Raw genomic sequence first — 22,150 nt, 5'->3', positions numbered from 1 at the left:
GGGATCATGACCTGAGTGGAAGACAGAGGCTTTAACCCACTGAGCCACCCAGGTGCCCCAGAAGATGCTAAGTTTTTGTTGCATGGAAATTTTAGGTGTAAGCATGTACAGGTGAATGAAAACATTTCTCAATGTATCTTTTGCTTAAAACTTTAAAAGTAACTTTATTTCATAGCTCTTAAAATATTGCTTTTAAAAGCAATCTCAGAGATGTCTGTCTGAATATTTGGATTGATATTGACTTTATTTGGATTAAAATATACCTCTAAAATATCAAACCTGTTTTCAGAATCAATTCTAAGTGGCCATGTAAGATGCTCAAGGCTATCTCAACTGGTTCCTTTCCAACTTCCTGTGTTCCAGAGCTACCCAAGAGCACAGATGGCTTTTCAGAAGGTGACAATGAAGAAAGTCTCACAGAGAAGACTTAAAATAGCTTTTCAATGAATTTGGGCTTTCCTCTGGAAATAGCTAAGAGTTGCAAACCACAGCTTGTCACAGCTGGCTGGAGTTGGGGAGTACTCTGCCTCATAGCTTGAAGGGATAAAATATCTGGCTTTGGGTCATAGATGCAGAAAGTTTCCTCCTGGACCTTCTAATCATGGCTATTTGTGATATGAAAAAGAAATTAAGTTCCTTGGGAGTAAACATCAAGCATCTTTCCCAATTTTGCTGAGTAACTCTCACTAGATGAAATATTCTGCCACAAGATGTTATTGGAATATGATTGCTGATAAAAAGGAATGAAAGAAATGACATCATTGAGTCACATGTAAGACAAAGCAGGCCAGCCAAGAGGGTGGGAGATAAGATATGTCTCCTAGGTAACCGTTTACAACACGACTGAGGATTGTTCTAGAAGAGAAAAAAAAAGCAAATCTATTCCCTGTGATTGGATTTAAGACAGACAAAGCCAAAGTGACCTTAATAAGGAATGACACAAGTCAATACTTAGTACTGGCCAAATGATTGTTCACAAAAAAAAAATTTCGGAGCTTAACCAATCTATAGCCTTACTAACTGCAAGACAGCAAAATAAAACTCATATAGAGTTTAATTATCATAAAATCAAACCACTTATAAAACTAAAATCAAAATAAGGAAATATTTGTCTGCTCTCTGGATAGGCAAGAGCTTTCCAAAGTATAATGCAATTGAAAATATGACAATGGAAAAGACAAATAATTTGATTAAACAAATTATAAGACTTGCCTTTTTCAAAAATTCCCATAAACAAAATTGGTAACAAATGTGAGAATAATGTTCCTAGTTGATATCACAGAGTTGATGTTCTTTAATTGATAGTCTTTAAACTATACAATAAAACATTTGAGACTCCTAATAAAGAAATTTTAGAACTAAACTATTCAATAAAACCCATAAGACTCCCAAAAGGTCATTAAATGGAAAATACAAATGGCTAATAAGCAAGTGAAGAAAGTAGTGCTATTTTAGAAATCTGAGAAATAGACATTTTAAAAACCATTTTACTATTACATTCGCTGAAAATTTAGTGATGGAAATATAGAACATTGATAATCGGGGCACTATAGCAAGATAACTCTAATACATTGGTAGCAAGATTCTGAAGTGGCACAACCTTTCCAGAAAGAAATTTGATCATATATAATAGGAAGTTTTCAAAATGTTAATGCCTCCTCTACCTGCTTAGGACATAATGGCCTTCCCATTATAATTCGGCATGTGACTTAAAATGCAAACATCTCTGTGAGGGTTGTAACAATGGTTTACATTTATAACAGGTAGTACATACCTGGTGTGGTGCTTCCCGAGAAGAGATTTGGACAAGTGGGGGAAAAGAGGGAACAAGGGACTGAGTTTCTGTAGTGAGGGGAGGGGGCTCTAGACCGAGGGGATTGTCAAGCACATAAGATGTGCAGGTATTTACTGAACTCAAGAGAGGCTAGGCACAGTAAAAATAACTTAAGCCAGTTGCTTCACTGTTTTGGAAAGATTGGCTTTTTTAAGTAGGAAGTGAGAGAATAGAGGGAAGAGGACCGAGGCCAGAAATGAATAATACCGAGGTAAACAGAGCGAGGCCAGAAATGAATAATACCGAGGTAAACAGAGCATGTCCACGTTCACTCTGGCATCGTGTTATTCTAAAAAACAATCCACTGCCCAGAAGATAATGAGTATAACCTCAAAACACCTGGGCTATGGAAATACCTGGGTAACTACATCTACATTGAATACCAGTATTTTAGACCTTTAAACATATTAGATTATCTGGTCTCCTACTTCCACCTCCGTTTTCGGAAAAGAAGCAAATGCTGAAAGCATTACAGACTTTACAGGAAGCCCCCCGAGCCCTTCAGTTAATCCCGATTCAGCACTTCCTAACAGACCCACTGATTTCCTGATAAAAACAAAATAAAACAACAACAATAAAAGGAGAGGGGGGGTTGGGAGAAGGGAGTGGGGTTATGGACATTGGGGAGGGTATGTGCTTTGGTGAGTGCTGTGAAGTGTGTAAACCTGGCAATTCACAGACCTGTACCCCTGGGGATAAAAATATATGTTTATAAAAAATAAAAAATTAAAAAAAAATAAATAAAATTAGCCAAGGAAAAATAAATAAATAAATAAATAGATGAATAAATAAAAAGTTTCTCTTGAAAAAAAACCAAAACAAACAAACAAACAAAAAATAACCATTCCTGAGAATAATCTGGTACCTACCACTGTGTGGACTTGGTCATAGGTGCTTTGGATCTTCCCATTTACTTTTTTACCTGACAAAAAACAAGGGGAAAATAACATTATTTTCATTCTTTGTGCTCCTAAATTAATTCCTCCTATTCACTATGAAGAACTGGAACTCCTCTTCTAAGTCCAGCAAGTTCATCGTATTTTTTGTTTGCTCTCATTTCAAACACTGAGTCCAAAGCAGTTTGAATGAAGGGATCACAGGAAGAGAGCCAAGGTACCCCAAAGTCTTTTTATGTTCACTTCTATTGGCCCTGCTTTCAATTCTGAACACCTGCACACATTACTGCTGTTTTCACTCAGTTGGTGCTCATAGATCTGAGACTGAATTAAAATACTACAATGGCCAAAGAACTGTTATCAATGGAAGCATCAAACATCAGCTTATCTTTGATTATTTGTTTAAAAAAATTCATTAACATAAAAGATTCTGAAATACCAATACTCAAATTCTGTTCACTTTTGTATTTTTTTAAGTACTAGAGGATGGCAACTAACTCATCTCATACTTAAGAATAAAATAATTAAAAATTCAGTACTTAGGAAAAAAAAGGGGGGGGGTAAAAATGACAGCTCACTGAAGCAGTTCCAGGTACTTACTGCCAACAACAGTCTTGTGATTGAAAATCTTACTCCAAATTCCACCTTCTCCATTGTCTTTCACTCCGAATTCATAAACTGTGTTGGGTTTTAGATTTTCCACGATTGTTTCGGTGGCGGGACAGAGTTGGAAAACCCATTTTTTTTCCTTATCTTTTTCTCTATAGCGAATTGTATAGTATCTGTTGAATAACCAAAATACGACACTTGAAATTCACAGGGATGCTATTTCAACTTTCTTTTTCTTTTTCTTTTCTTTTTTTTTTTAGAGAGATTTTATTTATTTATTAGAGAGAGAGAGATCACAAGTAGGTGGAGAGGCAGGCAGAGAGAGGAGGGGAGGCAGGCTCCCTGCTGAGCAGAGAGCCTGATGCAGGGCTCAATCCCAGGACCCTGAGATCATGATCTGAGCTGAAGGCAGAGGCTTAACCCACTGAGCTACCCAGGCACCCCGCTCTTTCAAGTTTCTTAATACATCACAGACTCCCATCTATTTCAAGGACTGTGTTTAATACTGACTTCTGTTTTTATTTTTTATTTTTTAGAAATTACAGAGAACATGAAAAAAATTGCTCAGTGTGTACTTGTTTTTAATTTCTAATTCCAAGTTGGAGAGCATGCAGCAGTGTACTTACAGATAGAATTCAGAACTGTCAGTTGTTATTTACTACTTTGCAAAAGGAAAGTTGGAAAATGCTGGATGTTCATTTTTTTTTCAATTATGCATTATGTATAGACATAATTTTCCAAGTGTGTCATACTGTATTCTTTCAGCTATATGAGGTTAAGCCTAGAACTGTATGGGTTTATGCCACAGAATGTCCATCAAAGTAGTATCATTCAATTTTGTGAAAGGGGAACCTAAAACTCTAAGATGCATCGAGGATGGCCCTTTAAGGGTAAAATTTTCTTATCATCATAAAAATAGAATCAGGAACAAAGCCAAGCTAAGGGTACAATGAAAAAAAAATGCAAATTTAAGATCATGGTCACGTATATGCTTAGGGCTTCAAAATATTCAGTCATACCTATGGTAAAGTAATGAAAATCCTCACCACTTTTTTTGCACTTTTATCACACGTGAGGTTTTATATATAGTATCTCATTTAAATGTCCTAAAGTCATCTTAAGTGGTAGAAGTTGTTAATCCCATCTTACAAATGTGAAAATAGAGATTCAGAAAGATCACTTAATTTGCCCATAGTTACCCACCTAGTGACTTTAACCAGTGGCAGAACCAGAATACAAACACTCCTCGACTCTGCTCTAAACAGCCTCACAAAGAGGGCAGCAGATCAAGACAGGAGATTTTCTGCACACGGTAACAAGAATGAATGAGCTAGAGCTATGTGTATCAATATCAACAGATTTTACAAATAAAATAATGAATGAAAATAGCAAATTACAAGATGATACATATAGTCTCATATGACTTACACAAATACTGAAACGCTCACAAAAAAAAAAAACAAACCCAAACAAACAAACAAAAACTATGCTACCATGTATGATTCCTGGCAGTGTAAAAGGACAACAAATATTGCAAGGATCCAACATTTGTATTAGAGCTTTAGTTCCCAGTGAGATAAGTGAGATTAGAAGTGGAGCCAACAGGTAGATTTCATCTGCTTCTTACTTGTAAATAAACGTTTTCAGTACATAAAATTATACCTGTAGAGTATGATGTGGAAACATAGGTGTTTGATGTACTATTTTAGGTTCTTCTATTTTAAATTCTCTCTCAAAAATTTAGTACCTCTCCCCCACTCCCCACTGTAGCATAAGTTAATGGGCAAAGGTTCAGGCTAGTTGCTTTTATTTAAAGCCTTAAGAAGTCACTCATACACTGGTGCTAAAAAACATTTACTGTGCTGACTCTTAATTGTCGATGTTACACAAACACAATTGCCCAGAATCTCTGAAAACAAAGGCCAGGACAGGCTACATAATTTATGAGGCTCACTCCAAAATGAAAACATGGGACCCCTTGTTCAAAAATGATTAAGGATTTCAAGACAAAGACAGTAGAGCATTAAACCAAGCATGTGCCCTTTTAAGTAGGGGACCCTGTGCAAATGCACACATTGAACGTCTGTGAAGTCAGGAGGGGCCATATTGTTTAACAAATACAGCGAAGGGGTCATTTTCTATGTTTCTGTACATTTGTACCTTGAACGTATTTGTATATTCAGCCTATTTTCCTACTCGTTACAACCTACTGAAATGCTTAGAGTTGTTCATTATCTTCCTTCTAGTAAAACTACTGTCAGGGCTCCAGTCCCTGATTTCAAAGGAGCAAAAGCCAGAATGAGTGAAGGAGACTGTTCAGCCAAAATATAAACTGCTACTGGGAACAAACAGTATAGAATAGTAATCCCCTGTGGCCTGTGAGTTGAAACATCAACACAGAAGTATGAAACATTTATTGACAAGTATACTGCTTGGAATTTTTTACTGTTTTTTTCTTGCCTTGGATATTACATGATGTTAGAGAAGTGCAGAGAAGCTGCAATCAGACCAGATGGGCTACAGCAATTATGCAATTCTACTTTGGATAATTGGATTTTACAAATAAAATAATGAATGAAAATTTCTCATGTAATGGGGGAGGCATAGCTAACATAATGACCAAAGGCCAGATTCCAGGGTTACCTATAGCCTGATTTTACATCAGCTTTCTAGGAATGAAATGGTATAAAAAAGCTTTACAAACTTAACCACATGTTAAAAAAAAAATCCATCCTGCAAATTTTTTTACCTGGCTCACAAAGCATTTGAAATACCCTCTCTGATACCAAGTTTGTCAGGCAAAATAAACATACAGACAGCTAACCTTTCTCTTCTGCTTCAGAGAGGTTATCTTTGTTAACAGCGATTTAATTGATAACTGTATAATACAGGCAAGTTCTAAGTGTTAAAAGAGTCAGTAAGACTATTTGGTGTAAAGTAATGAGTTACATTTCCTTGATTTTAAAGCTAGATTTAGGCCTTATGATAATAAACAAAGCTGAAACCTAGTATACAGAAGGTACTCCATAAATATTTGTGGAATGAATAGAACAGACACTTAGGTGCTCATGGGGTCATTCTAAAATAAGAATATAATTACTCTAAATGGCCAATAACTCCATCACCAAAAAACACTGATCTAAGCAACCAAGTTTACAGTGATCTTTTTCAATGTGTCATTGTGTAAGATTTCACTTACCAAACTCAACATTCCTCGACAATCAGAGCAACCTGAAGGAAAGTACAATAAATGTCTACACTGAACATTTGCAGAGGGCTTAAGATTTTAAAATGTGTTTCAGTTTATTCATACAATAAACTCTGAAGGGAGAATAAGAATTATTATAGGAGAAAAAGAGAGATGATAAGTGTCTAAGTTCTGGTAATCAATGACAGTGCCAGGCAAATGGCTGTTTTCTGACTCCTAAGCTAATACCTTTACTATCGCACTGTCTATCTTTCTAGTATGGTGCTTGGCAAAAGGAGATGGAAAAAAAGATAGGTAAAATGACCCGGAAAGGAAAAGGACAATCCTAATTCCTTTTAACATTATGTAAGTTTTATTATTTCATTGTGTATTTACCGTAACATAGAGTCACAGACTTCCCATTATTGTCTAAAGACACTGAAGATTAAACGCTGATCCTGCCCTTTTCTGTTGATGATTAAATTTGGACACAAGTGCAACAATCTAGTAAAGATACAGGTAGCAGTCAGTGAAGGTTATCAGATCAGACCTCTGGAAAGCCTGCCTCTAGCAACTTGGACTTTAAGAACAAAAACATCTCATGTCCTAAGTGGTAAGGAACTGTTGGAGGTAGTGTTCTGTTCAAGTACCATTATCTCTGCTTATGTCCCTGATAATATGAATATTGACAATAATGGTTATTGTAGCTAAATAAAATCCATAGCCCCTCGACATGTGGAGAAGGCAAGTAGTGGCTTGGTTTGGACATTTATCAGCTGCAAACCAGTAGCCTGCTCTCATGGGAGTCTTTGCCCACTTATTCATCACTTTTCTCCCTCAAAAGGAGATTAGACAATCTTTGAGGTCCTTTCTGTTCCTAAAAGATGTCTTTAGCTGCATATTAGGCATCTTATTCCAATAAAACACAGAGACAGAACACAGGATAGAAACCCCATAAACAAAATTTATGAAATAACTGGGAGTGACTTACCAAGAGCAAAAATTGAGTAATGTGAAGATAATTTTAGTCCTTTCACAAACTAGCCTGGCTTGATACACGTGCTTGGCTATCATTTGCGCTTTCTATGCTTTTTTTCAGCAATGTTTTTGTTTCTTTGTAATTAACTACCATTATATTTCGTAAAACACCTATTCTGCACTTTTTTTTTTCTCTCTTCGTATTAAAGGACACTTACTGACATCCCCTTTGTCAATATTTTTGCTTCTTGCCTTACGGAGACTGTGATTATTGATATAAATTCTGCCCTCACACTATTCTTCTCAAAGTGTCTCTCCCCATCACTCCCTCCCTGCCACCCTACTCCCTCTGATTCCAGAGTTCTCCCTCTGCCAACACATAAGCATCTTGGTAATTTTATACCATTTCCTTATTCCATTCGCTCACTCTCTGTGCTAAACAACTCTTTAAATATTTTTCACTCTAACAAAAAATAAAACAAATATTCCCTTTCTATCCCTGCTTTCTTTCAACACAAAATCTGGACTGAAAACCAAGCAGTCCAGATTTAAAACTAATGGTAGGAGCATGACTCCTATATTCTTGGAGATAGACAGTTTGAGAGATTCTATGATTTCTTTCACTAGGCAGTGGGGAGCTGGTGGATATTCTTTAGCTGGTGAATGAAGTTGAGCAGTGACAAAGGAGGCTAGACTTACCAGCCATGGAAGAATTAGAGGAAAATTGGAGGGAGGCATCTCAATGCTGTAGTCCAGATAGGAGAGAACAAAGGAATGAATCATGGAAGAAACAAAAGGAAAATAGATCAAAGTTATATCTTTACAAAAGAACTGATGAGACTAGATTCCTAATGGGATATGGATGTTAAGAAAATTGTAAATACAAATGAAAACTGAATTTCTAAACTTGAAGGAAATTAAAGTAATGAAAAGGAGTTCTTTTGGTATTATAGAAGATATGAATCTAGTTGGAGTCTGAGGTACTAACCACCATTATTTGGCTCCTCTAATGGAGAGAATTCCATCAACTAAAAATATGGTTTTAGAAACTTAGGAAATAAGTCAAGGTCAGAAGTCAGCACTGGAAGTCATTTACACCTTGTCACTCCCACCACTCTCAGGACAAAAGCAACATTAGCACTTCTGGTGACCTTGTAGAAGTGCAGAATCTCTGGCTCTTCCTCAGAATCTGCATTGCAAAGGTCTTTTACATGATTTGTGTGCACAAAGATTGAGAAGCACTGTTCTACTTGGAAGTGATAGTTAAAGACAGCACAGATGAGATAAGGGAGAAACAAAGACGAGAGATCCAAGGATAAAACTCTATTCCATTTGCAGAGGTAGGATAACAAATTAGCACAAGAGAGGAGGAAAAGGCTAAGAGGATAATCTAAATAAAAACATCAAAAAGGAGTGCCTGGTTGGTTCAGCAGGTTAAGTGTCTGACTCAATTTCAGCTCAAGTTTGGGCTCCACACTGGGCTCCACACTGGGCATGGAGCCTACTTAAATATATATACATATGTCAAAAAAGGAAGATTGCTACCAATTCCACAGAGAGGTTTAAAAGGTAAGAACTGAGAAAACTCTTCTGGATTTAGCAATTAATTTATCATTTGTGGCCACAAAGAGATATTTCAGTGGGGTGTTGGTAAGGGAAGAGAAGCCACTGAAAGGGAATAAAGACTATGGGGGTGGGGTATGGAAACTGGGAACAAGAGAGCAGACCAGTCTGAGAAGTTCTGGAATTAAGAGACTGAAAAATTGCTTGGAAGAGAAAATAAGATCAACAGATATTGCTTTGGGGTAGGGAAATCTTGAACATGTTTGAAAGCAGGAGGCAGGACCCCAGTGGCAGTGAGGGTGCCATTGTGAGAGTATAGATTTACAAAGCATGGATGGGATGGGGTGATGATCACTGCCTAAGGTCAGAAGTGGGTTCCTTGGAAAGAAGAGAAGGCAGAGGGATCTGGGGTGAAGAAAGAATGAGCTGATGGTGGATAATCTTAATTTCCTTGGCACTGCAGAAGCCAAGATGGACCGGTGAAGGCAAGAAGCCAGGAAAAGTAGCCTGGATGTGATTCCCAGGAACCAGGATAAGGTGACAAGGGTCTGAATTAGAATCATTGGCATGGACATGGAGAAATAGAAGACATTGATGTGAGTGCTTCCCAAAGAGAGAACCCAGAAAACCTAGGGGATCATTAGCTATAGGAGAGGACAAATAAAAAATGAATCAAGTTTCAAGTTAGAATGAATGGAAGAATTAATGTAGTTTGGAAAGTACTAAGAAAGGATAACTAGGCGTTGGGACCAATCAAATGAAAATGTACAGACATAAAAATATTCGTTTCTTAAAAACTAGGGGGTGGGGGAACAAAGAGAAAGGCAAGGGCCTGCTCTGGACCAGCTGAAAAGTGGGGCCTAAAAAATGTGAAAATGATTTTTAACAAATCAGAAAGCTTTAATAAGTTGGCAAACTGTGAATACTAAGGCAATCTTGAACACTTTAACAAGCTGGAAACATGGAAAGGAAAAAATAAGCTATTAATGAGGAAATAAATTCTGGTTAAAAACATGTTTTAGTCTTCACTTGGGCCAATTTGGAAAGCTTTCTTTGGACCTTAGATATATTGAGGACAAATGTGTACATTCTTCCATTTGCAGTCTATTAAGAATAAAAACTATAATTAAGCACATCTACTTTCCAATGCAAATCCAGAAAAGGATTTAAGAAATTGGATACCAGTATGGACCCTGTACAAACAGGAATAGAGCCACGCGTCATGATGGATATGTGATATTCTATTAATACTCCCAAACTTAAAACAAAATGAAGTGCAGCAGTTTACATAGGACTTGGATACAGAAAGCCCAAAATCAACGTATAAAGAAAATTATTTCCAATAAATTATTTGTATTGCATAGTATATATGGGGTTTTATGAATCAATGGGAAGTGATTGTTTTTTTGCTGATTGTTTTGTTTTGTTTTTAGAATCAGAGCTTTTACACCGGTTGCCAATATAGAATCCAATGGATTACAATGATATCAATTGCTGTTTCTGTAGCAAGCCAAGGGCGTTCAGATTCCAATGATTTTTTTAAAAAGGTACTCCTGAAGAAAAACTTCAGCGTCTTAATCTTCCAGTTTTCAAGAAGTGATCATTCCTTATAGCTACTATTCCTTATTCTAACCTACTGGTTTAGTTGAAATTCTAAAACAAACCAAAAAAACAACCTACCATCGTGTAGGGGTAGACATCTCCAAATCTGCTTCTAATTACATTGATTTAGACTCCTGGTGGATTTATTTGGGTGTTTATAATGTGAACAGTAGTTCCAGAACTTTTAAATAAGGGCTACTATTTTTTTTTCTGAGATTCCAGCAAGACTTTAAATGTCAGTTCTTTATTAACAGTATTAACTAGGAAGAAGGGAACCATGTGTAAATGAAATCCACAAGTACACCAAGTGCTTTTTTTTCAGGCATCACCACTGAATTCTTCCCTTTTACTTATGTCCTAAGAGTCTACTATTTCTGTCAAGGGTACCTTGCTTGTCCCACTCATTCAGGTTTGAAAATCTATAAGCATCTCGATATACTATTATTGAATCTTTTAAGAAAACTTTATTCTAAGTAGAATTATGATTTTGACTAGTGTGATTTGATGGGCATGACTCCATCAAATTGATGGAGCAAAGCCAGGGTATGTGAGCAAGGGGGTGAGGGAGAGGTGCATGCCTAGTTTGATTAACTTGGGTCTTCTAATCAACGGCCTTGTTAATATCCTAGCTTTACCAGATCATCTGCTCCTCTCCTTCTCCCTATTATCTCCCTATGCTATCAAACTACGACAACATCTCTCAATTAGAATAAGTGTCAGATAAGTGCTTTCATGAAGGGGTAGGACCAAGTGAAATTGAAGGAAAAGTTTGAGGATGGGAAGAAATCCTGTCCAAAGCTTTCTCTATGAATTTGTATATCACCAAGCTTCATGAATTTATCAAGCAAATTAGTATTAAAATCAGCTGCATTTTGCTGCAAGAGCACCAAATTTCCTTTCTTCCTTCCCACTCCCCTTTGGTCTTTTCAAATTAGAGACTAAAGAAAATGAAAAGGAATAAGAAAGCAATCCATAAATGTTTTCTCAGCCCTGGCATTCTGGACCAATCCAGTGAAGCTGGAATTATCACAAAACAACATGTTCTTTTAAGAGTCCATTTTCCAAACAAAATAAGTTATGGACTTAGTGGTGGGTGATAAAGGAACAGTTCAGATACTTTGAAACATCTCAAGCTTATTTTTCCAAAAAAAAAAAAAATTGGTTTTGGCAATATTTTCTACATGGCTTTTTCCAATAATTTCTTCCTTCAGAACTATGAACATGTGAAGGAAAATCCATTACTGTTCTTAGTCTAGATTTCCTAATCAAAGTCATATGAAAGGTACTCTTGAGAACTTACAAACATTTTTAAAGAAGGTCCTTCTTTCTAATTCAATTTAGACAAAAATAAAATACCACACAAGAGAGATCAAGACAAAAAAATGTATGAGAAAGTGCTCAGTATTGTCAGTACAAGAGAAGTGTCTATTAAAACTCCCACAAGACGCTGCTATGCTAGAACAGTGAAAATGCAAAATACTCATAGTATGGGATGCTGGTGAGGATGGGGAACAGTCTGAACTCCCATAATGCCTATGGGAGTATAAATGGAAGTCAGGCAAAAAGACAAAATTAAGTATACATTTGCCCTGTGATGCAGCGATTCCACTCCTAGATATTTATCTAAGAGACATTAAAAGCTATATCCACAATATCTTATACAAAAACCTTTATAAAGTCTAAATTCACAATAACCCCCCCAAAAGACATAATTAGGTATCCACTGACAAGAGAGTAGATAATAAATGCTGGAATATTCACATAATGGAATACTACTCAAGAATTAAAAAAAGGAATTAACTATTAATATCTCAATGTCATAAATAGAAATTCAATGCAAACACATGGACACATAAAAACTAACATACTGTATGATTCTATTTACATGTAATTATAGATTAGGCATCCTAATCTACAGGGATGGAACCCAAATCAATGGTTGCTTCTCGAAGAAGGCTCTGTCTGGAGGGATGACAGTGTTCTTTTTCCTATTGGAGCACAAGATACATAATTATGCATCTTTTTTTGTAACTGATCAAGCTGGGCATTGTACTGGATTTCAATTATACCTCAATAATATATTTTTTATTTAGAAAGGAAATAAAACTTTAACAATTTAAAAATCACCTTGCGTCTTTTTAAAATTGAAAAAAAAAAAATGAAATGCCTTGGTTAAAGCTTGAGAATTTGAAATGCTTGTCAGATGCAGTTATGAATTCTAAAAATAACATAAGGGCACCTGGGTGGCTCAGTGGGTTAAGCCTCTGCCTTCGGCTTAGGTTCAAGTCATGATCTCAGGGTCCTGGGATGAAGCCCCGCTTCGGGCTCTCTGCTCAGCAGGGAGCCTGCTTCCTCGGCTCTCTGCCTGCCTCTCAGCCTACTTGTGATCTCTGTCTGTCAAATAAATAAATAAACCTTAAAATAAGTGAAGATAACATAGTAAATATTTATTATAAACAACCACTTTATTTCCCAGCTTCAGCAGGTTGTACACTGCCTAGCATATAGACCGTGCCGAATATATGCCCTGGGTGGATGAATGGCCATCATTTAAAAATATACTTAGATTTTTTCCTTTTTTTGTCCTGCAAACCTGTACTTTTCCTCTGTCTGCATCTCATCCTGTGTGTATCTTTCCAGGTTTCTAAACCAGTGATTCTCAAACTTCTGGGCATCAGAACCTTCCAGAGGGCTTGTGAAGCCACAGATTCTTGGGCCTCACCTTCAGAGTTTCTCCTGCACTAGATCTGGGGAGGCTTTGAGAAATGAACCCAACTGATTTTGATGCTGCTTGGTTTGGGGCCACCCTTTGAGGATTACTGCTTCTAGCACTTCTTCAACTGTCACATCAAAGTTCCATTCCTTTCCAACCAAAGGTCAGCGTTTCTTACTTTTAACCACCTTCTTAACAGCCTCGGGCCTCCTCCTCTGAGATTTTATTACTCTTCTCACAGGTTCTTCCCAGTTGCTATTGGGCTCATTCTCTCCTGTACTTTCTTCTTTGGGAAGAAAAAATGCTTGCATGTGTTTTCTGTTCAGGTAGGTGATGAGTCTTTCAAGGGTGGGGACGCTCACTTAGTATCTTCCTTCCTCTCATACCCAGAACAAGCTATAGAGCTAATCAGTGATCAATATGTGCTGATATATCTGATACGTAGACGTTCTTCCAAAGCATGTACAGATCCTACTAAAAGCAAGAGCGAATATTCAGGTAAAATAAATCCTTTGTTAGGATGAATTACCTGTCATTGGGACAGTGACTTGGCAACGTCCAGTCGTGGTGTGGGTTAATGAGGAAACCCCAGGACAGGAATACGGAGCTTGGTGTCAGAGTGCCAACCACCAGCTGGAGAGGTTTGCGAGAGCGTGATTTACCTAGGGAGGTAACATGCGGGTTAACTTTGGTAACACAGTAGATTTTTATGATTGGGGTAGAAGGCACAATAGTGATTTAAGAAGATGATAAAGAGCATGAAAGCATCAAGTTCTTTTCTTCTGATGGAGTACACAAATATTATCAATGTTTTGCCCATAAATTTAAGCAGAAACCAAACAAAATATCATTTTGAAATTTATGTGCATATGTTTATGCATATATATGTATGTGTATATGAGTAGTATATGCATATAAATTATAGGCAATCATACCTAAGTTTTTTTTTTTTTAAGATTTTATTTATTTATTTGACAAAGAGAGAGATCTCAAGTAGACAGAGAGGCAGGCAAAGAGAGAGGGGGAAGCAGGCTCCCTCCTGAGCAGAGAGCCTGATGGGGGGGCTTGATCCCAGGACTCTGGGATCATGACCTGAGCTGAAGGCAGAGGCTTAACCCACTGAGCCACCCAGGTGCCCCTGGGTTTTATTTTCTTATGGGTTAGGGATAGTTATGAAAGTTGTGGCTATTACCAATGAAATAAATAATGCGAATGCATTGCTCACTTCATTTCTTTTACAGATACAAGAAAAGCATGTTTGTTCTCCCCCTCTTCCCAAGACTATGAATAGTGTGAAAGGACATCAAAGATGAGAAAAGAAAGCGTAACATCTGGCTTGTAGGTTATATTCTATTTTAAAACCAGTTTAGAAGTGTAAAATCTCTTATCATACTATTATAATAAGCCACCCCCTTTTCTTGCAGTGAGTGTCTAAATGGAAAATGCATATACATTTTTTTTCTTATATTCCTAATACTGTCAGAAGAGTAGGGATGACATAGGAAGAACATTTGTTTAGATGGGACGAATCAGATTTGGGCAATACCAAGTGATGAAAACAAACCACTTTAGATTCTTTTCCAGTATATTGGGGGGGAGCAGTATTTGCATTTTCAAAAATATTTGGAACTTCAGGAGTGGGATCAGTGAAAAAGAACAATGAAGATCCTTTGCCATGGAAACCAACATTGGCTTATAAAAAAAAGTCTGTACATAACATAAAAGTGCAATAAGATATCAAAAAAAAAAACTATGCAGAACATAAAACCTTCTTTTTATTTCCACTGGATTCTGTCTTTAATTTCATGAGACCATGCCTCTTGTATTTGCTGTAAGAACTTGTGTTATTTTTATCTAATGTGGTAGGAACTAATGGGTAGGAAGGTACCTCTTGTATGAGCTTAGTGGAAGTTACCTGAACCCAATGTCCTTTAAAATTGTGCCATCCTTGATGCTTCTGGTAGATTTAAGTTCTTTGAGTTGTTATTCTGGTGGAAAAACCTTCTCATCCCAGAACATATAAGCCTAATGGTGGCCAGCTGTTTCATGGTAACACAGCTGAATTTTTAAAATTAACATATAATGTATTATATGTTTCAGGGATACAGGTCTGTGATTCATTAGTCTTACACAATTCACAGCACTCACCATAACACAACTGAATTTTTAAAAAGCTATCTAAAATAACTGTCAAGGATAGGTGTTCACTTGTTTGTAAATGTGTTTTTATCTTTTTCCATAAAATTTTCCAGCTCCACCTGCAATGCTACCTTGTATGATCATGATTCCAAGAACACAAGTCTGACTCCCCGAAAAGGTAGAATAGAACCTGGTGAGGCTAAGGGATTTATGTAGTTTGACAAAGGCCTGAAGGGATTTTGATATTCCTTTTTCCACTCCTGAGTTAGTTTTCACTAAGTGATACAACTATCTCATTTTACAATTGAAAAATACGGCCCAGAGAAGTTTCAAGGTCACACCAAGAGCAAGGTCAAGACTTCAATTTCTCTCTTCTGAACTATAATCTAGTTTTTTTCCTTTCTTATCTTTCTTTCTTTTTTTTTTTTAACTACATCATTGACATACTCACGATATATGAAGATTATGCCATTTAGAGACAAAGTATACATTTTCCTTTCTCCAAGGGAACCTAAGGCTTACATGGTAATAAAACAATTATTTCACTAAACTTGGATCTTAACATAAACGTGATTAAAATTTATGTGGCAAATGCAGATATAAATTGAATTGAAGTTAATGCATTCTCAAATGCAGATTACAAAAAAATTACATCCGTTGCCTGAGAGGAAAGGTGGGGCATTATATCCTGATCAAGATGAAATAATTTCCTGAGCTGGTCATCACAAAGGGAAAAATAATTTCAAGTCCAGTGTCCTAGAAGTTCCCAAATGAAGTTACAAAGCATGACTAAGGTGTAATCCCTCTTTTGATGTCCCTTACACATTTCTTTATGTTTGTCTTGAGAAACAGCTTGATGAGAACATGAAGCCAGAATCCCATGGACCCATACTAATACTTCCTGACTTTATTAAATATTCTGAAATAAAGTTTCATTAGAAGTTATAAGGAGTCACTGAAATTTCCCTCCTGCTTTGGGAGAATTTGGGAGGCCAGGAAAAGGAATTGGTATTTTTCAAAATGCTTACTGCATCCCTAAAAAGAAGCAAAAATGAACGGAAGGAGGGGAGGGGACCGTGGCAACAAATTTCTGGTAACAGGCTTGGCTAATGCCTCCAGAAGACACAATTCACAGCTGCGAAGGGCCTGTTTGCTACATGTATCTGAAGATCTGTGCACTCCCCCAACCCATTTCATTGCTCTAGAAACACAGAACAAACAGGAGAGATCCCTTTTGCTTGACATCTAGTATACTACAAAAGATAAACATGGTTATGAAATACTAAGACCAGTTCACATTAGTAAATGCCAAAGAAAAGCGAAATATTTTTATCAATAATCTACAGTCAGGGAGATGTGAGATTGGACGGTAAAGGCATAGTCCCATCTTTTTTAGGTTCTGACCGCAATGGCCTACTTATTTGATCTGCGAAGAAATTTTAATAGTGAAACTGGGACAATGTAAGATTTTAATCTTTCTTTAGTTATGTAGAAAATGTTTCTACTCATTTATTTGTAGGTTATTTACTTTCCTATTTCCAGTCTCCCTCTCCCTGGGAGTCTCCGCATTGTGTTGCTATTCTAGGAAATTGGTCCTTGCTCTCATGTTGGATTAAATAGAAGAGGGTCCAAAGGAAGAAAGAGGAGGAATAAAGTAGAACCCATGTTCCAACCCATTTAACATGCATAGAAAGGAGTGATGCTTTTAAAATGTGAACAGTCTCCTTCAACAAAGGCTAGACATCAGATTTTGCCCTTAAAAGCTAGAAAACACCAGACAAGGCCCAAGTTGACACACTGTGAAGTAGATTCAGGCTAACAGGAGTTAACTCTAAGTGAGCGCATACTATGGGGCAGGCCCTATCCTGCAAGGCCACACATGCATGAACTCATTTATCCCTCACGACAACCCTGGTGTGCAGGAGAAAGGAGGCAACGAGAAGTTCAGTAATTTGTCTAAATTCCTCAGGTTTGTATGTAGTGGTGCTGGGATAAGATCCCAAGCAGTCTCTACAACCAGATCATGGTACTTGCAAGCTAGGTTATCTGCTGGGGCCTGCTGTGTTACATGTTCTAATCTACATTCCTAACTCATCCCCAAGGAATTGGTTTCCATGGGTAGAAATGACAAAGCATGGTTTAAAGTTAATAAAATCTGAAAAATGAACAAAATATACCTGAGCAGGACTTCTTCTGACTCGGAGGGGGAGCAGGCCGCACAACGATCAGATATTTAGGCTCCGCATCTGGAAATAATAACATTATGTATCAGTAAAATTCTCTGAGAGGGAGCAATGAATGTTCACGACAGCAAACCCATGTCCTGACTCAATGTTCCCCGGCCTTAATCATTGTGACCATCTCACCCATGGATGAGAGGACCCAGGAATGTGTGAAGTTAATACTCCCTGAGACAATTCAGTCCATTAAGATTTTGAAATGAAAATTAAATCCAGATTTTCAAAACCAAATGGATGGGAGTTGGGGAGAGGTCTTGAATCTTGCTAGACATAGATTTTTGTGCCACATTTTCATCAAGCCTTCCCACTGCAAAGAGATTTTTTAAAAATCTGATCATACCCATTTTGTCATCCTACTCTTCACAGAAGCCATCCTGATGCTTCAAAAGCAGGGAAGGAAAATCATACTTGCCTAAGACCCATGAGATGCAACAGGACCTCAACTGCCTTATGATCTGAAACTGCTCACTTCCACAGTAATATGAATATTCATAATGTCCTCTTTATTTTCACCCTCTTTGCATAATCTCTCAGCCTGTTAGCATATTCAGCCAATCATTTTTGTGAGCAATGTTTAACAAAGTCACAATTTCAGGTGGTATACTCTTCATCTACAATATGCCAATGGAAAATAAAAGAGAATCTCTTTTAAAAAATATTTGGACTGATGATTTGCAGATCTATATCCCTGAACAAATAATACATTATATGCTAATGTATATACATGTGTATTTACATGGGAAAAAAATATTTAGGCTTTGGCGCTCCTGGGTGGCTCATTCGGTTAAGCATCTGCCTTCGACTCAGGTCATGATCTCAGGATCCTGGGATCAAGTCCCACTTCAGGCTCTCTGCTCAGTGGGGTGTCTGTTTCTCTCTCTCTCTCCCTCTGCCTCTCCACTCCTCTTGTGCTCTCTCTCTTGCTCACGCTCTCTCAAATAAATAAATGAAAACTTTAAAAAATATTTAGGCTTTAGAGATGCCTCAGTGGTGCTGTTGGTTAAGCATCAACTCCTGATTTTGGCTCAAGTCATAATCTCAGGGTCATGGGATTCTGCAGCTCTGCCCTCAGAATGGAGCCAGCTTGAGATTCTCTCTCCCTTGTCCTATTCCTTCCACTTGTGTGCTCTCTATGTAAAAATAAAATGGTAAGATCTTTTTAAAAAAAATTTAGGTTTTAAATAAAATGATGTTTAAACCATCGATATGCACTAAATCAGGGGCTAATAATTTCTCAAATCATCTTCTTTTTTGAATTGGTATTTCCGAGATGGTTGATTTAAATATACGTAAATAAGACAAATATAATTGGGCATACTGAATAGTATTTCATAAGCACTTCTACTGAACTGGTTGGTGACTATTATCTACAATAATTCTCTAGTAACTTTGGATTCTGAAGTTCATTCTGCATCGTATCTCATTTGGATGCTGTAGTCAACAAGAGTTCTCCCTTGCTCACTCAGACAGAACTTACATCTTTGTTTTGTTTTCATTCTGGATTTAAATGTCTCCCCTCTATGAGTCTGGAACAGAGGCCTTCTCTGCCCAAGGCTTTACAGAGCTGACCTCATCTTCAGCTGGAGACAACCTGGCAATTCAAACCCTTTCAATGACTTGTGCCTTTGTCTTTTACTGGACACCCCACACAGCCTTATTTGCGATAACCTGCTACATTAACTATACTGCATAAAGGAAACCAGGTAACCTCTCCAACAGACCTCAGAGCTTTGTCTCCTTTCTTATGATTGCCTCATGAACACAATATGGTTAAAGGAATGTTCATTATGTTTCAGAGTCTCGTGTTTGAAGGCATAGCTTCCTTAGTGGGGCTTAGACAAGGAATATTGAACCTAAATCAAAGGTCCCTAGTAGGAATATAATACATTCCCTGATTGTATTTGGGATCTAAAGTAATATAAGTATTAAGAATGTACCACATAGTCAGTACTTTCTTCATGGAGGGCACTTACGAAACACTTTACATTTGTGACTAATTACTCCTCATGGCAATCCTATTTGATACACACTACTATGGCACATTTGTGGAGGAGGTCACTGAGGCAGGGTCAGCTTCATGGGCAGTCAACATGCCCTGTCACACAGGCCCCATGTTCAGAAGCATCCCATGCTTGGTTTAATGCCCTGCTGTCAGTGTGCTGAAATTCTTAATAGTTTTTATCTTTGCATCTGAGTTTGGTAAGGGCAGTGAAGGGCCAATAAAGCCTGTGTGGGAGCAGAGGAGCCAGAGCAATAGATAGGCTGCAGTTTCTTTCCCACCCATAGTGGTTGAGATGCCCTCTCAGCACAGCATTCCCAGGGACCCAGGACACATGGGGGTTCAGCAAGACTCCAAGGTCAAACAGAGCAAGCATACTGCATCTCTGGCTGAGGAAGAGGGCATGGAGGGGACCTGTGTGGACACACTCACTGTTCAAGCAAACCAAAAGTCACTTCCATGCAGAAGGCAATGGCCTTGTAACCCAAACAACCAAGCAATCCTATAGCATCCCCTATTGTTCCTGTTAGTTCTCTGTATTTGCCAACCACTTATGCCGAAAAGGACTATCTCAAAGAAAAAGGGAAGCTGGACCAACCCCCAGTTCCCGTGCCTTTCCCTTCTTCGTCACTCATAAGTAAGCCAAAGGCAGTTACAGAATGTCCACATGTCAAGGAGTGAAGGACAGAGAGTTAGTGTTTTGCATTTCCATTCTTTGGGTAAGGAGATACACATGCACGTATCAATGACAAATTACAAATTGTATGATCTGTGATTCTGCTTTGGTGTTGAAGGCCCATCTTGGCTTTTAAAACTGGCCTTGCATGATGTAAAGAGAAATGGCAAAATTTAGGTTAATGATTTAAAATTTTAATTTACTTAATGCCATTGGATAGCAAATAAAATAACACCATCACAAGCTGGGAACCTGTGGAAGAAAGGAAATATTTTAGGATCTTTAATGATAATTTTCTCCTGCTTTTTGAAACTTGGCTGTGCAAATCATATGCTGTCTTGAATTTACTTCTAGAAACCAAAACGAAATCTCTGTTTTTCTTAAGTTACCCTCACTGTGGCAGGGTCTCTTAGCTTTTCACTTCCTTCCTTGATGCACATTAATTCAATTCTGCCTCAGCAGCTTAAAAAAAAAAAGCCTGAAATACTAGAAAAATAACATGCGTGGAAGCCAGAGATAGTGCCATGATCCAAGACATATGTTTATAAGAGCAATTTAAAAGTAATTTTTGTTATGATCAGTCATTTTGCATAAAGCCTAGGCTGTGACAGCCAGATACAAATTAGAACAGATGTCGGGAACAGGGGGCAGACAGGAGGCCTCTCACTACTCATTAGAAACTCCCAACATTCATATATTTCAGCAGTCTTTGTGCTCGATTTGGAATGCAAACATGGAAAAATAAAACAACTAAAAACCAAAATATCTATTTCAGTTCTGTACTCTGAAACTCTTTGCAGATCTCTAGTAGCCTGGAAATACATACACTGTAGCTTGGTCAGCCATTCTATTCACACATGCCAAAACACACTCGTTCTTCATTTAGAAAATGTATATAATTAAAATGTCCACTTCAGCAAATTTGTGTAGAATACAGTTAAGCCTATACTGTGTTGCAGACTGATTACATCTAATTCTCTTAATATTTCAAATGCCCTGAGGTGAAGGATTATGACAGCTTACTATTTAAGGAAGTCTACTACTGAAATTCTTTATAAAGTGCTAGAGTTTTTGGTAATGCAAATAATTCTTCCATAATCGCTCTGTTTGATAAATTCCAATTTTCACATTTTTATTAGAGGACCTCCACCTTGCAAACCACACTGCTCTAGAATGAAGTCATAGCAAGCTTCATTTCTGCAGTGCAAATATCCACAAAATAAAATTTTTTTAAATTTTTTTTTATAAACATATATTTTTATCCCGAGGGGTACATGTCTGTGAATCGCCAGGTTTACACACTTCACAGCACTCACCAAAGCACATACCCTGCCCAATGTCCATAACCTCACCCCCCTTCTCCCAACCTCCCTCCCCCCAGCAACCCTCAGTTTGTTTTGTGAGATTAAGAGTCACTTCTGGCTTGTCTCCCTCCCAATCCCATCTTGTTTTATTGATTCTTCTTCTACCCACTTAAGCCCCCATGTTGCATCACCACTTCCTCATATCAGGGAGATTATATGATAGTTGTCTTTCTCTGCTTGACTTATTTCACTAAGCATGATACGCTCTAGTTCCATCCACGTCGTTGCAAATGGCAAGATTTCATTTCTTTTGATGGCTGCATAGTATTCCATTGTGTATATATACCACATCTTCTTGATCCATTCATCTTTTGATGGACATCTAGGTTCTTTCCATAGTTTGGCTATTG

General features: G+C 37.5%; 1 protein-coding gene across 16 annotated transcripts in view; it reads right to left on the bottom strand.

Moving 5' to 3' along the window:
- ABI3BP (ABI family member 3 binding protein) overlaps nucleotides 1-22,150 on the bottom strand; it is a 252,672-nt gene that overhangs the window by 144,220 nt on the left and 86,302 nt on the right. For all 16 annotated transcript variants that reach the window (XM_059392066.1, XM_059392067.1, XM_059392070.1 and 13 more), the window contains exons 3-6: nucleotides 17,699-17,767; nucleotides 13,912-14,044; nucleotides 3,331-3,512; nucleotides 2,704-2,756 (exon numbers count right to left, since the gene is read on the bottom strand). In XM_059392066.1, coding sequence (XP_059248049.1) covers nucleotides 2,704-2,756; nucleotides 3,331-3,512; nucleotides 13,912-14,044; nucleotides 17,699-17,767 — 437 coding nt within the window. The remainder of the gene's footprint in view (nucleotides 1-2,703; nucleotides 2,757-3,330; nucleotides 3,513-13,911; nucleotides 14,045-17,698; nucleotides 17,768-22,150) is intronic.

Source organism: Mustela nigripes, chromosome 2, assembly GCF_022355385.1.
Source record: "Mustela nigripes isolate SB6536 chromosome 2, MUSNIG.SB6536, whole genome shotgun sequence".
NCBI lineage: Eukaryota > Metazoa > Chordata > Mammalia > Carnivora > Mustelidae > Mustela > Mustela nigripes.
Note: the sequence above shows the minus strand (reverse complement) of the source record. Positions and strands in the feature narration are given on the sequence as shown.